The sequence below is a fragment of the Dermacentor silvarum genome, chromosome 2 (genome assembly GCF_013339745.2).
Source record: "Dermacentor silvarum isolate Dsil-2018 chromosome 2, BIME_Dsil_1.4, whole genome shotgun sequence".
Lineage (NCBI taxonomy): Eukaryota > Metazoa > Arthropoda > Arachnida > Ixodida > Ixodidae > Dermacentor > Dermacentor silvarum.
Genome location: NC_051155.1, coordinates 103,790,654 through 103,809,125, shown reverse-complemented (window position 1 = coordinate 103,809,125; position 18,472 = coordinate 103,790,654). Strand labels below are relative to the sequence as shown.

General features: G+C 52.8%; 1 protein-coding gene across 2 annotated transcripts in view; it reads left to right on the top strand.

Moving 5' to 3' along the window:
• Positions 1 to 202: 202 nt before the first annotated feature.
• Positions 203 to 18,472, top strand: part of LOC119440266 (kelch-like protein 10) — a 55,967-nt gene continuing 37,697 nt past the window's right edge. For both annotated transcript variants that reach the window (XM_037705191.2, XM_049661507.1), the window contains exons 1-2: positions 203 to 601; positions 17,524 to 17,723. In XM_037705191.2, coding sequence (XP_037561119.2) covers positions 342 to 601; positions 17,524 to 17,723 — 460 coding nt within the window. In that variant the 5' untranslated portion in view covers positions 203 to 341. The remainder of the gene's footprint in view (positions 602 to 17,523; positions 17,724 to 18,472) is intronic.

Below are 18,472 nucleotides of genomic sequence, written 5' to 3'. Positions count from 1 at the left end.
ATCGACAATGAAAGAAATCTACGCCTTCAGTGTAATAGTTTCATCTACGAGATGAAGCTTTCTCTTCCATACTGCCCGGTATTTGGCGCGTCGTTCGGGCGGCTTTTTCGTCAAGTGGGATAAAGAAGTAGGGAAAGTATTCTAATAGGGAACTGGCAACGGCGCAGGGCCGATCCAGCAGTCAGTGCAATCCGCAGTCGTGTAGGTCACGTGATGGGTTCCCTGCGTATCAGGCAACTCTCTTCCCGGATATGTGGTGTCATTGTTGCGTGGCTTAGGCAGTTTACATCAAATGCCGCTCAACGAAATTTCAGTGGATTGCCACGAAGCTAACGTTCTGTATGACAGTCTTTATTGATAGTTTTTGGCTCATGTTGAGAATTGACCGCCATCTCTCCGCAGAAGACCTGCCCGTGGTGAAACCCTACTGCGATAAATGCGGCAGGAATAACCCTGAACGTTGGCTGCCTCGCTTGCCGTACAACATGCTGTTCGTGGTAGGCGGCTGGAGCATGGGGCAGCCGCTGTCTGCCATCGAAGCCTTCGACCCCTGCGCCGACCGGTGGGTTCACCACAAGAACGAGTCCATCTTCGAGCCAAGGTAATCTCGGTGCGCTTAGCGAATGCTGCCAGTGAAGTCGTGAGGCTTATAGCGCGTGCAAAGACAAGGACGAAGGAATACGTGACACACACAGGTGCATGCCAGCAGTGAAGGCCGCACTGAACCAGGAATACAAGAACAGTAAATCGCTGGGCGAGAAATTGGGGCACCATTTTGGGTAAAGGTTAGAGCTGAAGCAGCACAGGAAGGCAGCTAGAGCACTTGAATGGAGAGATACGTCAGGAGCGTCCCGGAAGAACGCTCCTGACAAACGTATATCTCCACTCAACTGCTCTAGCTGCCTTCCCGCACTACGTTAGCACTCACCATAGACCAAACTTTAAGGCTGAGGTAATAATGGCAGCCGTGCAAAACGCACTCGTAGAAAAACAAAATTTTACGTTATAATTTTCGTGACATAAGTGGTTAGTTTTATTTGTTCAATAAATATGTTTTACTTTTGATGCGAAAGCATCCAATGGCCCATTTGATGCTTACAAGCGCTGAAATAGCCCAGCCAAACGGAACTGTAGAAACCGTAGAAAAAAAATTAGGGGCAGCTTCACACTAAGTGGTGCGAAGACTGGGCAAATAACGAAACTCAAGGCCTTCTCCAGCTTTAACTCTGCTTAACTTAATTTGGCTTGGCTGGTTCTTAGCAAACTTAGCCGACCCCGAATATCCGGACGAGAAGTCGGTGTCGGCGCGCAGTTGACGCGCGAGCGCGCTCGGCACGGCGATGCCACGCCAGCGAAAGCGCAACACTCTGTATACGCCGGCGCGAGGCGTGGCCGACGAACGCCGGATACGTCGGGCGCGCCACGCGCTGTGGCGAGGGTAACCTGGGAGAGAGTGGGAACCTCGCCGAGCGATGACATCACGTGCGTTGCCTAGCAACGCCTCGCACCAGCTGTGCGAGACGTTCGTGCGGTCACGTCATCGCCAGGCGCAGTTTTCTGCTAACGCTCCATGGCCGAACCAAAAGCTTAAACAGCTCCGCTGCTAAAAAAAAAACAATACAAAAAAAATGACGCACAATTTAATCGCAAACTCCATAATATACTTCGCAGCGACACTCGAAAACCTTACTCGCAGTGCAACACTCTAATGACCGCTCATCGGCGTTCAGTTTGACATTAATGTTTTCGCATTCACAACTCATGCGAAATGCTTAGGTGTCCTCGGATTTTCGTTTTTATTACAGAAAAAAAATTCAGCATTTTCCGTGGCAAGATATTTATTATATCATAAGAAGCGAACAAACATTGACACCAAGAACAACATAGGGGAAATTACTTTCACACACTAATTGAATTAAAGAAATTATAAATTAATGGAAATGAAAACGGATGAAAAAACAACTGTCCGCAGGTGGGGAATGAATCCACATCTTCGCATTACGGGTGCGTTGCTCTCACCGTTGAGCTACCGCGGAGCCGTTTTCCCATCCGCTTTCTGGGGTGTTTATGTTTTACAACCCAGTTGTTTCGCCCAGTTGTTTCGCAGTTAAAATTAATTTGAAATTCTTAAGGCATATATTTTTTTAGAAAAACACCTACAATGTTGACAAAAAATGTATTTCTTTTTTGCGAGATTCAGGCCACGTGTAATCCTTAAGGCCCTCTAGATAAAAACATGTCAGATAGCTCAATATGCGCACCGACCTCTTAGCTTGTGATTGGGAAATTTTCATTCGAGTAAATTTTGTTTGAAGCGAGAAAGAAATTTTTGAAGTCAACAACCGATATCACCAGTAGGCACTGCGTACGTGGCGCCGCTCCCTTCGTCACCTGCTCGTTGTCGGCTGCGTGTCGCTGTCTCCCGCCCAGCAGACGGCGGCTAGTATATGGGGTGATCATTTTTAAGATTTATGGAATTTTTTAAAATCGCCTGTAGCAGATATGATAATTCTAGTCCTTGAGCTGGATTGTTCAGAGGCAGACAATACTTGCACGATAAATCGAAACGCATATTGAACTATTAACAAACAACTGCTAATTAACTTCCCAATTAATTACTTTACCGCGCATATTGCAATTTACGAATTGTAGCCGCCGAGTTTGAAAGGCACATCGACTTGAAATTAATTTCCAGGATGACACCAATTTTGAGATATTAATTCCTAAAGTGTGGGACGTAAATAGGTGGGCGTTCCGGTTACTTCGTGCTCCATTCTGCCCTCTATAAAATGCTCCATATGCGTATTCCCTTGATTGTTTTATATGCTACTACGTTAATGGCAAGCTTTAGAAGCAGTTCTTATCTTTGATATGATGTTCTAATCAGACATGTGCATTGCTATTGTCACTCGGAGCTGTGCGGGAAGCACAATGATTTCTGAAGGTACTTTGCGAGTGTATTGTTAACCAAAAGACGTGGCAGAACTTTCCTTGAAGCTTACGTAGTGCGTCTACGCTTGAAAGTAGAGCTTCGGCGTGACTGCATGAATCACTCTTAAAAAGAATATATCTCAACATCGGTTCGTGGACAGCAAGACGGATGGATGGATGGATGGATGGATGGATGGATGGATGGATGGATGGATGGATGGATGGATGGATGGATGGATGGATGGATGGATGGACGGACGGACGGACGGGACGCTAAGGGCGTCCCCTTGGAAGCAAGGCCGTGGCTTGAGCCACCAAGCGCTTGAAGCTCACCAAGCAGTCGCAGCACTGGCATCGACATCTTATGACTGCTATATTCCAAAACGTAAAAAAGTGTTTTTTTTTTATTGCGATAGCAATTATATGGACACTTCAACCGGATTTCTGCCGTCGCCGTCGCCGTCACCGTCGCCGTCGCCGTGAGGTTTCCTATAGATCAAATCTTCGCCGCGCGCCGTATGCCCGAGCGGAAGCGTGCGGGGACGCGCGCTACCACGGAGAGCGAACGCACTCAATCACCCACGCGCAAGCAAGGAAGCGGGAAGCCAGCGCCGGAGGGAGCGCGGGGGGGGGGGGGGGGTGGGGGGCGCACTTCTACTCTGCCAACAACCGCGCTCGTCGCTCGCTCGCCCGCACAGTCTCTTATCTCCACACGGCTCTGACCTTTATGCGCCGTGCATTCGCCGCTCAGTTTCCGTTGAAGCGATAGACCGCACGTACCTTCGCCCGCTGCGCGGCGTATGCGCTCGCTGCCAGCGTTTTGACAGTCGTTGGCTGCAGTCATTCAGTGTGATCTATTCATGTTTGTTTGTGCGCGCTCACACCACGCTTGTTCATTCATCATCATCATCATCATTTATTTTCCCTTAAGGACCCCTGTCGGGGTATTACATAAGGGGGGGGTTACAGGAGGTAAGAATAGGAATATAGACGTGGTTACAATTTCCTACAGCCTGTGGATTACATTTGAGAACACAACTAAAAAGAAAAAAGGAACACACACAAAAAAAGGAAAAACTTCGCGGCACACCAAATACAATGCAAAAGCAAGAAAAAAAGAAAAAAGAAAAAAAGAAAAAGCGAAAGAAGGAAAACACAGTACGGTCATTATAAGGTTAGAGTTTGAGGTAATCAGTAAGCAGCCGTTTAAAGCCGTCACCGTCGGATGGTGACGGCTTTAAACGTCACTTTAAACGTCAATGACGGCTCTCAGTTGGTAATAGTCGGGCCACATTTCACAACGCACGCTACACATGCAATGCTGCCCAGATCGGCTGTGCAGCACTACAGGTGTGTCCCTTCGCACGCGCTGCCCACGGTAAGCGCTTCTCATCAACACCACCGTTTCACACGCGCCTTCTCGTGGTCATCGAGTCTCTCTTCATGTCGGTCTACCTACACCGCAGCACACCTGCTTACTTAATCAGCTCATGTTTACTACAATTCATATTGCTACCAAAGCCGCTCACCCTACTTCGTATGACATTGCTGTGTTGCTATCGCATTCATTGCTTCGCCCTTAGGGCGAAACTGTGACATTTTTTATTGCGATAGCAATTATATCGACACTCACAAGCAGATTTCTGCCGTCGGCGTCGCCGTCGCCGTGAGGTTCCGTATGACGTCAATGGAGATGAAATCGTCGCCGTGCGCCGAACGCTGTATGTGCAAGTGAAAGGGCGCGAGGGGCGCGCGCTTTCACGGGGAGTGAACGCACGGCGGAGAACAAACGCGCGTTCTGCGCCGTGCTCGCTTAAGGGCTGCAGGGAACGCTGTGAGCGCTCGGAGTGGATGGTCGCAATCCACGTCGGCTCCTGCGATTTTGGTGAACGCTGTCGCTTGCGGGAGAGCGCGGACGCGCTCAGATGAGCTCCTCACCTTTTCAGCTTTTCAAGTGGAATTCTGCAAGTACGACCATTTTCACCATTCCCAATGGATCCGTGAAGTTCACCAGTATAAGAGGATACCAACCAGACCTGTGAGTGACTGAAACTTTTTATTTTCCGAGCGCTAACGCAGTTCACTAACGTGCGCGCCTCGCTAACCCAAACGCCGCCGGGAACGCGGCCATCGACGCGCCGGCGAGTGTGCGGTGCTCGCGCGTGCACATGTCGACTTCGGCGGCTCCTGAAACGACACCGATACTCACCAGGCTTTCTGAGCTTCCGGATAACAGCCGGGACAGCATGGACTGCCAGGAAATTGACGCGCACGACCCTCCCGGCTCGCACGAGCCTCGGACGCAAACCCACAGGACGGAAAACGCCAAGCAGACGGATGGGGACTGGCAAACAGTGCTCACGCTCAGGCAGAAGAAAGCCCTAGCACAAGCAAAAAACCAGAAACGCTACTCGGAAAACGCCGGAACATCGACGGCTCACCACACGTCGAGCACACCGGCCCCCGGAAAGCCGAAACGGAAATCTAACTATCGGCGACTGCCCCCTCTTCCCAGAGATGACTTCAAGATCGTTGTGCGTCCACACCAAGGACTGCCCGTCAAAAACTTCACCAGCCCGCAACTAGCGGATGCAGTGACTGCGGCCTGCAATGGTCAAGTAAGCGGAGACCAGTTCCTGCTCCGAATCAAACCCGGATCGAACATTTTTATTGTGTCAACGCCAAGCCAAGAAGTGGCGGACAAAATTCGCCGAATCGCTCAACTGAACTTGAATGACCGCGCGTACGCAGTAAACACATACGTGGCGACCAGCGAAGGAACGAATAAGGGGGTCATACATGGCCTCGAACCACGTACGCCCCCCGATACCCTCAAGGCCAATCTCCGAATACGAACGCAAGGAGTAGAAATACTTAACGCGCGCATGCTGGGCGACACGAAGACAGCCGTGATCACCTTTTACGGAGATATCACTCCGAGATACGTCTACTACAAAGGTGGGGAGCTCGCATGCTATCCTTACAAGAATACCACACAAGTATGTAAGATATGTCACGACATAGGTCATCGCTCGGACGTATGCCCTCAACCGGACATAGTGGTGTGCCACACGTGCGGAACGCAGAACCCAGCACCTGATCACGAATGCGCCCCCATATGCAAAGCATGCAGAGAAGGACATTTGACGGGAGACCGCGAATGCAAGAAAAGGCTAAAACCGACAAGCAACCGCCCACTAAAGACCGGAAAGCAACGACAATCCAGAATAGACGCAGCAAAGCAAAAACTGCCCGCGCCACCAAGGTGGTTCAGCTCCGAAGATGCCGAACGAAACTCATGGCCGACCCTCACCGACACACAACCAGACTCCCAGACAAGACATCGACTCAGGTCCAGATCCCGATCACGATCCAGTTCCAGGTCCAGATCTAGGTCAACAAGAAGACAAAACCCAGATCCTCAAACCTTCCAATCCTCTAGGGCCCCGAAACCCGAGACTCCCGGACACAGGGTGGAGGACTCGCAGAAATTCGACAAATCGAAGGTAAGCTGGGCGAGAGTGGTAACCCCTGCTGTTCCCATAACAGATAACCCAGAATATCAAAAAATTATAGCCGAGAACAAACTCCTAAGAGAGAGCCTGCAGGAAATCAAACGAGAGTTGGCGTCCCTAAAGCAACAACATTCTGCCACTTCTCAAAGCACCGCAAAAGCGGGCACGGCCACGACATCCCCGGCACCGGCATCAAAAGCTCAGACTCCGATAGAAAACGTGCTGGCGCAAATCTCGCAACAAATGCAAAGTATGCAGAATTTCCAACAGCAGTTATACGCAGAATTCCAAAACCTTAAAAGCTATGTAGACGAATCAATCTCAAGCTTCAAACAAACAGTGCGTAAACGTACGAGTGGAAGCCCGGGCGCCCCATCGAGCAGACGGCCGCGTCAACTGAATACAACAGAAAGCGAGAACAATGACGAGTAGCCTAACATGCACATCAGACCGACTCGAACTATGGCACTGGAATTGCCGCACTTTCAACAAAAAAGCGGCGGCCATGCAACAGTTTTAAACGCGGCTTTGATCAAACCAGATATCATATGCTTACAAGAAATCGGTACCAGACCAGTTAAGGTACGCGGATACTACACGATTTTTAACCCCGATTATCCACGTGTGGCAACACTGGTGGCCAGGGACGTCGCAACGAGTACCCACTACGCACAAAACTGTGCCATGCAGCACCAAATTATACAAATACATGCCAACAAACGAGGTAGGGCCACAACCATCATAGTAAACATATATAGCCCGCCAAAAGAGAAAGGAGGGGATTTTGAAAATATCCTCGCAGAAACGATCTCCTCACTAGAACGGAAAGACCGACTAGTCTTTTTAGGTGACTTCAACGCCCCTCACACAACCTGGGGTTATAAACGGGACACTACCAAGGGAGCGCTACTATTACAGGTGACAGAGAGATACGGTTTGCAGTTAGAAACGCTTCCAATGGCTCCAACACGCATTGGAAATAGCGTCAGCAGAGATACTTTCCCCGATTTGACATTTACCCTCAACTCGGACAGTGTGATTTGGCAAAATCTCGACGAAACCTTAGGGAGCGACCACTACATTATCAGCCTATCAATGGACTCGGCAAAAATCAGACGCACCATCGGGAAAGTAACAATCACGGATTGGTCGGTTTATCGAAACATTCCCTTCCCCGACAACGGGCTAGATAACGCGGAAGAGTGGGTTGCTCACATTCGGGAGGCTCACGCCCGCACCTCTAAACAAATCACCCTTACCACGGAAAACCCCGTAATTGATACCCATCTCCTGCACCTATGGGATTGCAGGAGGGGCCTCACCAGACGGTGGAAAAGGCAGAGATTAAATCGGAAACTGAGAATCAAAATAGCTGAAATTACTGAAAACGCGAACGACTATGCTAGGAAACTGGAAGCCGAAAACTGGGTCCGGTTTTGCGACTCCATGAGAGGCACACTAACGACAGCCAAAACATGGGCAATACTGCGAAGCATGCTGGAGCCGGAGAATACAAAAACGGTCACTAACAGGACCCTAATAACACTCGCCGAGGAGTTCAAGGGCTCGAACGAAGCCCTCATAAGCTTACTTCGGGAAAAGTACATCGGCACGGTAACCATGGCTCCAGTCATACGGAAGTACAATGGCCCCGCAAATGGGACGCTAGACGCTCCGATATCAAAGGCCGAACTATTCGCAGCGGCGCAATCCGCACGACGGAACACCGCCCCCGGTCCAGACAAACTAACTTACGCAATGCTACGAAACCTTAGCGACGAGCATCTAGAAAAGCTGACAGACTACTTTAACCGGCAGGTTTGGGACAGGGGAACACTACCGACGCAATGGAAGGAAGCGTCCATAGTTCTTATACCAAAGGCCGGGAAAGCCCGCAGCCTGTATAACCTTCGGCCCATATCTCTCACTTCATGTCTAGGAAAACTATTTGAAAAAGTCATACTAAATAGATTAACTAACCACCTAGAAGAAAACGACTACCTATCTGACAGCATGTACGGCTTTAGGCAGCATTTATCCACGCAAGACATATTCCTAAGACTGCATGACGAGGTTATCACCAACATCCCAACAGGAGCAGAACACGTAGTGGTGGCGTTAGATTTGAAAAGCGCCTTCGACACCATAGCACACGACCTAATTCTGCAAGAACTAAGCAGTACGGCGTGCGGAGAAAAAACCTATAACTACATTCGATCCTTCCTAACGGGCCGAAAAGCCACAATAGGACTAGGAGAAGTCCGATCTGAAACTCTCGAGATGCCCAATCGTGGAACCCCACAGGGTTCAATATTATCCCCTTTGCTCTTCAATATGGGCATGAACAGGCTAGCTAAAGAACTGGAAAAAATACCAGACCTAAAATTCGCGCTATACGCAGACGATATCACGCTTTGGGTAACAGAAGGATCCCTGGGCACAAAGAAATCGTGCTACAAGAAGCAATACAGACAGTGCACCACTTTGCAGTAAAGGGCGGTATGGCTTGCGCGCCGGAGAAATCTGAATTCATCAGAATTCACGGCAGAGGGTACCGCAAACCACAATTCTCGCTCCGGCTCGATGGCGAAGAGCTCAAAGAGGCACAAACAATGCGCGTACTCGGCCTTCGCCTTCAAAGTAACAGGCGCGCAGATAAAACAATCAGAACTCTCCGAACGACAGTCAAACAAATCTCTAGAATTATACGAAGAGTGACGAAGCATCGTAGCGGCTTTAGCGAGGCCGAAACTTTGAGACTTGTTCACGCCTTCGTCATCAGCCGCATTACATACAGCCTCCCTTACCAGGAGTTGTGTAAAACGGATCTGGAGCAGACAGACGCCCTTATACGAACGGCCTACAAAGCTGCCATCGGACTCCCTATGAGCACCTCCACGGCTAAACTATGTGCACTGGGGTTGCACAACACCTTCGAAGAACTTAAGGCAGCGGTATTAATATCGCAAAGAGAGCGCCTAAACTTATCCCCAACCGGGAGAAAGCTGCTAGAAACATTAGGCTACCCCGTACGACCGCACTACTGCGAGGAAGACTTAGTGGCTCTACCTCGAGCGATACGCGAAAACCTTATAGTGGCCCCAGTTCCCAAAAACATGAGCCCCTTTTACCACCAGGGCCGGCGCAAGGCTCGGGCACACCAACTTCAAAAAAGATTTGGAAATTGTTCTGAAGCGCTGTACACAGATGCAGCTCCGGGGCCAGGTGGCCATGTAATAGTGGCCACAAGCTCGATGGATCGATCGAAATTCCAAATTAGCGCGACAATTAGGAGCAAATCCATAGGCACGGTGGAGACAGCCGCCGTTGCAGTGGCAATTAAGGCCAAAGATGCAGCCGGCCAGCCCTCTGTGATCCTCACGGACTCACAGGTGGCTTGTCGCCTGTTCATGCAAGGCAGAGTACCGGCATGTGCCCTACGCATACTAGGTCACACGCTCCGGGAAACGCACAGTGTCATCTGGTGCCCGGGCCACGTGGGGGTTGCGGGCAATGAAAGGGCAGATGCTCTCGCACGAGAATTGGCTTGCCGAGCGGGAGTGCAGCCCGAGAAACCCCGATTCGATCATTTGACATCTCCACGCGACATCCTTGAGCATCAGCGTCTGGAACGCAGAACTTACTCGGGGCCCCATCCGAGTCTGAGCGGAGCGGATGCCCGGGATTTGAGACTAATTCAGACGAATACCTACCCGCACCTCGGGCTGTGGCATGCCATTTGGCCTACGGCCTATCCAGGCCACTGTCCATGGTGCTGGGGGAAGCCAACTCTCGCCCACGTAACGTGGGAATGCACGAGTAGGCCCCCAAAATTCAATTCCCCCCTGTTGGGGTCCAAATTCACAAATAGGGAGCAGTGGGAGACCATCCTCACCGGCGCGGACCTGGAGACCCAGAGGGGTCTACTCGACCAGGCCCGGCGAGCAGCTCTGGCCAGTGGAGTCTCGGAATAGGGACCCACCCACCCGCTCCCAACACCCCTTTCCTGTCCAATCAATGAAATGTTATTCTCTCTCTCCTGCGATTTTCGGTGTTTTCGCCGCCCCAACTTCTCCTACTTGTATGATTCTTGCACGAGTGGGTGCGGGAAGGTATCAGGACCACGCAGACATCATCCTCTACGCTGGACCTTCGGAGATTCTCCCAGGAGAGCTTTAGTTTCCCCGAACAACGCCGCTCGCCGCCCTAAGCCTAACGGGCTTAGCGCGAGCAAGGCCCCAGGTAGGCCTCGCGCCACAGCAACTGCTCCCTCGACGTGCCCCGGTCGCCCACCGACATGGAGTCCACGGTCGAAGGAGAACTGATCTCAGAGGAAGAATGGTCGGACGACTCCTGGAAGTCACCCGGCTACATCGCTCAAGAACGACGCCGCCGCGAGCTCAAGGCTCAAGGCAAGGAAGTTCCCAGCCTCAGTGCGACGGGAGCGAGCTCCTACGGCAACGGACGGAGCACATCGAACCCCAAGCCGCGCCCGCCACCCCAACGCAGACGCGCACCGCTACCTAGAATGCCAGCAGACGCTATCCACATCGTGGGACGCCCGCAGTCACCCATTGACCTCACCAAGGTGCCACCGTGGCAGCTACACGAAGCCCTGCTCAAGGCAGCCTCGTTGCCCGATCAACCACCAGCGACCCGGGATCGCTTACGGACGCATCCCACCAACAACACTTTCACGCTGAGCGTCGTGGACTCTCGGCGTGCCCAAGCCTACCTCTGCATCAAATCCATCAACGTGGGCACCCGCACCGTCGACCTCCACGTGTATGCTCCCCCTCCGGACGACGCAGTGCGAGGCATCATGTTTCACGCGTTCGACGATTTCTCGGACGAAGAGATACTGGCAGACCTCCAAGCCAGCAACCCCGACATGCCTATTGTGAGCGGCAGACGCATGGGCCAGACTAGGCACCTGGTGGTCACACTCACAAGTAAGGACCTCCCGAAATGGATATTCTATCATGGCACCGACATCAGACTCTATCCGTTCTACAACCGGGTGGAGTCATGCTACAACTGCCGCAAGGTTGGCCATCGCACGGACGTCTGTCCCTTGCCACGCAAGCAGCGATGCCGCCGTTGCGGCGAGGAGCACCCCCCACCCAAGGAGGGCGAAGCTTCAACATGCGCGCCACGCTGCATTGTCTGCGGCGGGGCACACAATACCAGCAGTTCAAACTGCAAATACCGCTTCGTCAAGAAGACGCCGCACACCCCACAAACGAAGCAAGCACAAGGACCTGCCCGGGTCACCCGGCACAGTGCGTCTCACAGCGGCAGCTCCAGCAGCCGGTCCCCGTCCCTCCGAGCACGGTCGTCGTCGTTCCCGCCGCTCGACTCCAATGGCCAACCTCAACGTCGAGCCAGCAGGTCCCGGTCCCGCACCCGCCGCTCAAGATCTCGGTCAACCCAACGAGCCCCCTCGGCAAGCCGGCTCCAGTCGTCTAGCCAAGGCCACGGAGAGCCACCCAAGATGGTGGCCTGGCAACATGGACCCCCGGCGTCGCTGGCATCAAACTCACAGGTGAGGGAGATGGCCAAGGAGAATTCCGCCTTGAGAACCCAGATTTCGACCCAGCAAGCCCAAATCTCCGCTCAGCAGTCCCAGATAGCTAAATTAACTACCTATATCCAATCCCTTGAAGCTAAGATAGACAGGGTCCTCGCCTCTCACACATCCACACCGACATCAACACCTGCATCGCATACACGGGTATCCTCATCCGCCTCCACTAGCACGGCACCACAGCCCCAAAGCTCAAACAAGCGCAAGGCAGCCACATCCACTGCCTCGCTCCATACCGAAGCGGACAATGCCACTGCCGTAACGGCGGCCATCTCCGCCCTAGAAACTAAGCTCGAGGCACGCTTTAACGTGATCAGTGAACTTATAGCCACACACCTTCAGGAATTTCACGCGTTCCGCATGGACACGATAAACACATACACTACACTCAAGAGCTCTGTGGAGGCTACACAAGCCAAACACAGCACACAGCTCGCCGCACTACAAGAAACGACAGACACCAGCCAAAACTACATATTAGAGGAAATCCGTAAGAAGCCAGCCACACACCAACGCCAGCCCACCAGGCAGGGCCTCACACCGCCACAAACGTAACATGGCCCCACGAACAACCCTGACAGTATGGCAGTGGAACTGCAGGAGCTACCGCACTAAGCGGGGGCACTTGCAGCTTCACATCCAACACAACACGCAAGACACACCAGACATCATAGCACTACAAGAGACGAACACTCCCGTAAAACTACCAGGTTACACTCCATACAATCAGCTAGGACCGGCCAACGGGCCTCACCCCAACACGGCCATCCTTGTACACCGCAACCTTACAGCCACACAACACGAAATTGAAGGTACAGACATTCAACACACACTCCTTGAAATACTGCCGAGGAGAAGGGGAGACAGCCCGCTCTTCGTCCTCAGCATTTACAACTCACCACGAGACAAGGGCACTGACATCCCACTAGTCCTCCGCAAAGCGTCTCTGCTGGCCAAAGGAGCGCAATTACTGATTTTGGGCGACTTCAACGCCAAACATCTAGAGTGGGGTTACCCAAAACCCGACCGCAAGGGCACCCGATTATGGGAGACCGCTCAAGATCTAGGGCTTACTTTACTCAACGACCCACAACAACCAACACGGGTTGGTAACAGTGTGTGCAGAGACACCACGCCAGACCTATCCCTTTGCAAGAATATACCGGGCGCCCGGTGGCAGAATACAGGCCACACGGTCGGCAGCGATCATTACATTTTGTCACTGTCTTTTGAAACGGCCGCCAGCAGGGCGAAGACGGCCAAGGCCCGCATTACGAAGTGGGATAAATTCCGTCAGCTACGCGAAGAAACAGCACCCGACTCCATATTGGATCTCAACGAATGGATCAGGTCACTGAGCCGCGACGTGACTTCGACGACGTACGATGTGGTAGCGCCTCAAGAGCAGCCATCGACAGATTCCCGCCTCTTGCACATGTGGGAAGCACGTGAAAGCCTCACGCATAGGTGGCAGCGCCAACGTCACAACAACAAGCTGCGACGGCGCATAGCGAAGCTCGAACGGGAGATCGAAGCTCACACCTCTACACTGGAGCGTCAGCAGTGGGGCCAGATCTGCAACAGCCTCAACGGCCAGCTGGGCTGCAAGAAAACATGGCACCTGCTGCGACACCTGCTGGATCCCGGCAACACCAAGTCGGCGGCACGTAATCAACTGACGAAAATTATACACCAATACCCAGGCACCGACGCGGAGCTGCTTGCGGATCTCGCCAGCCGGTACATTAACACCTCGAGCCAGAGCGATACGCACTTGCCACACTACGTCGGAGCTCCCAACGAACAGCTGGACGCTGACATTTCGGAGGCAGAGGTCTGCGCTGCGCTACACAAGCTGCGCACGACGTCAGCGCCGGGCCCCGACGGGGTTACGAACAAGGCGCTGCGTAACCTCGACCCGAAGTCCGTGAGAGCAATAACCGAATACATGAACGAGTGCTGGCATACCGGCCGTTTACCTCCTGAGTGGAAACACGCACGGGTGGCGTTCATACCAAAACCGGGCAAGAAACTGAACCTAGAGAATCTTCGCCCCATTTCACTTACCTCCTGCCTAGGCAAGCTCATGGAGCATGTAATATTCTGCCGCTTACAGAACTTTGCAGAGGAACAGGATCTTCTACCACCCACGATGCTCGGTTTTCGGGCACACTTGTCTACACAGGACGTCCTCCTTCAATTACACCACGACCTCTTGCATCCAGACAGTGGTTCGAGCACGAAAGCTTTACTGAGTCTGGACGTCCATAAGGCTTTTGACAATGTGCTCCACGCGGCAGTGCTCGAGAGCTTAGCCGACTTGCAACCCGGCGAACGAACCTACAACTATATCAGGTCGTTCCTCACAGGCAGGACGGTCGAGCTCGCGGTGGGGGACCTGCGCTCCGCTCCCATCCGGCTCGGGAACAGAGGCACGCCGCAAGGCGCAGTCCTGTCGCCATTCCTATTCAACCTCGCAATGCGCACCCTCCCTCCGAAACTGAGTGAAGTCCCGGGACTCAGACACACGCTATACGCCGACGACATCACGCTCTGGACGTGTGAAGGGTCGGACGGCACAGTTGAAGAAACGCTCCAACATGCCACCGACATCGTCGTGCAACACCTGAAGGCAGCGGGATTAGAGTGCTCCCAGCACAAGTCGGAGCTCCTCCTTATCCGACCACCCGACCGAAGCAAGCACAAGTCACCCCCACCTCACATCACGATACGCGTAAACCAGCAGCCAGTCACCCACGTCGAGAACATACGAGTACTGGGCATGATACTGCAGCAGAACCGGCGGAACGGCATCACCATTGACCGGCTCCAGATGACGGTGAACCAGACCATGAGACTGCTGCACAGAGTGAGCGCGCGTAAGCAGGGCATGAAAGAGAAGGACCTGCTCCAACTCGTCCAAGCCTTTGTCGTCAGCCGTCTCACCTATGCACTACCATACCTACACTTACAGAAGACAGAACGAGCTCGCCTCGACTGCATTATACGACACGCATACAAGGTAGCCCTCGGCTTACCAAGACACACCTCCACCGAAAAACTTCTTCAACTGGGAGTTCACAACACCATCGAAGAACTCATTGAAGCACATCGCACATCACAGGTTCACCGTCTTCAAGGTAGCAAGACCGGCCGCTGGATCCTCGCTCGAATGGGCCTCAGAGCGTCCCCGATGGGCAGCGACCCCGCCACCATCCCACCACACATCAGGCGCATGTTCATCATCAAACCCCTGCCCAAAAACACACTCGCCGGCCACCACGACGGCAGAAGAAGAGCGAGGGCCCAGGCACTACACAAGACGTACGGGACCAACTCCGCTGTGGCGTACGTCGACGCAGCCCAGTACTCTGATCGACCCCACACCTACGCCGTTTGCGCCGTTCCAGGCCCAGGACTCAAGGCACAGACAACTTCAAGCTCGCTAAGCGCTGCCACACCCACCGAAGCAGAAGAAGCCGCCATTGCGTTGGCTGTGGCCTCAACTGACGCCTGTATAGTTATGAGCGACTCCAAAACCGCCATAACAAACTTTGCGCGAGGAATAGTGGCACACACTACACTAAAGCTCCTACAGTCACTACAAAACAGTGGAGAACCACGCTCAGTAGAGTTGATATGGGTCCCGGCTCACGCGGGGAATCCAGGGAACGAAGCGGCCCACCAACATGCTCGAGGATTCGTCAGCCGAGCGGTGGGCCTCCCGTACCCGGAGACCTCAAACGAAGTCCTGCACTCATATCACGACATAACCCAGTACTACCGTCTTATGCGACACACTAGGCCCGCACCACACAGTAAACTAAACAAGCGTCAGGAGGTCACCTGGCGCAGGTTACAGACATACTCATATCCGAACCCCTACGTATACTCTTACATTTACCCAGATAGATTAAGTCCGTACTGTCACCTGTGCGGCGAGTTAGCTACGCTCAGTCACATCCTCTGGGACTGCGAAGAGGATCCCCCTCCACCCGCTCTCCTGGCCTCTCCCTCACCTTCATCGTGGGAGGAAGTGCTGCTTAGCTCCAGTCCGGACGTACAACTCCGAGCCGTGGAGCGAGCCGAAGAGGTCGCCGTCACGCATCGCCTGGCGGCCATCTGGCCTTCCTGAGGAGCCCATGAACTAGCTCCCCACTCTGACGAATAAAGTTGTCTCTCTCTCTCTCTCTCTTTCCTCCTTTACTATCACCATATATGTAGAGCAAACGCGCCTTCTTCCGACGCGCGAGAGGCCGTGGGGGAGGGGGAGGGAGGGGAGGAAAGGGAGGCGACGTTTAGCTGCGGCACCAAGTGCCTATTTATATCAGAGGCTCCGGCAACAGTCACCAACGCCGCACGCATTTTGAGCGAACGCGGGCAAAACGCCGACGGCGTCGACAACAGTTCTGCGCGTTGCCGGTGCTGCTGCATGTCCAAGTTTATACAGCTGATAAAGCTAATATCATTACTCCGTATAGCTCTCTACAAATTTGCTATCGCAATTGATGCTTCGCCTTTCAGGTGAAACTGCGACAACTTTTTTTCATGCTCTTCTCGTCGCAAAAAAGAAAATGTCACTACAGATTCATGATTTATAGTTGCCGATAACTTTTCACTATCACCTGCATGCGTAGCACTTAGCCCGTAATTGCAATAGTTACGTATTCTCTGGTTGAAGCTGTAGCGGCTTCTTTCATGGGACACAACATCAGTAATCGAGCAGAGCCACTTGGGAAACGTACCTTAAAAGCAGCTACGTTCGATGCCATGTGCAATTGCGCACAGCTCTCCGTGTCTGTTCCCTCATATAACGTTTTTGGTGCCTTCTCCGCCTCGTGCTTCAAACGCAGACAAAAGTTGGCGCTACCAGAGTGAGTGTGGCTCCGGTATACCGGATTTAGGTTAAAGATATTCTAATGCGAACACAGGACAAGAGAGCAGCGGGTAGCGTTCGCAGCGTGTCTTCACCAGAGCAGCTCAGGCAATCTCTAGCTAGCGCTTCCCCGGACGACTGGCGATGTGGCTGCAGCGCCGGGCCTTCGTCTGCACTACAATCACCCCCCATCGGAAAAGGAGCTATCCTGGCGACTCATGATGAACATAGAATCATGGGGTCGTAATACGGCTTCAGGCGTTGTACGTGCTCGGTTTCACGACCACGACAGCGTTGGTCCGTAGGTGGCGTGACAGGCTCGACAATATAGTTCACAGGCGATGTCTGCGCTACAATATATACATGCAGAAGCTAAAACTACCAAGAGTAAGTTAGCATTACTGCACAGCCGTGAGTACACATCAAGCAATAAGTGATCTTCACAAGGAGCAACGACCTTCTTGGTTGCAATAAATTCCCTTATTCAAGTCCATCGAACGCATTTTGACAGGTTCCTTAGTCCCATCACACGAATGCTAACAAATTGTTTCCGCGCGCCTGCACACCATCTCAAATCGAAGCGTACGTTTACGTTAAAACACACTCCCGTGCAGAGCCTACCACGCCGTGGCCGTATACAAGAGGCGCATTTTCGTGGTGGGCGGAATGCAAGAGCGGAACTACTTGCGCTCCACCATCAGCTACGACATGGACAAGTGCGAGTGGAAGAACGAGTCCTCCATGAACGTTCCACGCGCCTACGTCGCATCCGTGACGCTGGGGGAGTTCGTCTACGCAATAGGCGGACATACCGGTAAGGAACATTTAACTCCAGGCTGTAAACACATTGTGAACATATGAATCAAGAGACAAAGAGAATAGGCACGCTTCGGCGCTATGTAACAACTGATTGACTTGCAGTACACGTCCGTGAGAGAGTTAGTTTTATATGCTCGGAAAGCGGAAATGATGCCCAAGTAAGTGCACACCTATGCATATTGGTCAGAAATATTTGTTGCTACGAGAATTAGTGCTGTATACTATACACTCTTTGTAATGGCAGGAATACTAGGGCGTCGGCTGTGTATGGCGCGGCTGAGCGCGGCCGCGCGGCGATATCTTGAAAGCGATCTACAATGAGTACTGAGTCTAGATGCGCAGAGGGCTGATAAATTTGTGTGCGCTGTGTTCTCGCCGTTTAGTTCGCGCTAAAGGAGTAGAAGCAAAAAGGTAGATTCTGCTGCTGCTGCTGCTGCTGCTGCTGCTGCTGCTGCTGCTGCTGCTGCTGCTGCTGCTGCTGCCGCTGCCGCTGCCGCTGCCGCCGCCGCCGCCGCCGCCGCCGCCGCCGCCACTGCTGCCGCCGCTGCTGCCGCTGCTGCCGCTGCTGCCGCTGCTGCCGCTGCCGCCGCCGCCGCCGCCAGTCTTCCTCACGCTAGCGTTTTGATAGCGAGAGTGTCTGCGGTCATCGAGTGAGATGTGTTCACGTTTGCCTGTACGCGCGTGGTGCCATGCTTGTTCATTTAGTTCGTAAATCAATGCTTTCAAGTTTCTACGGCTGGTAAA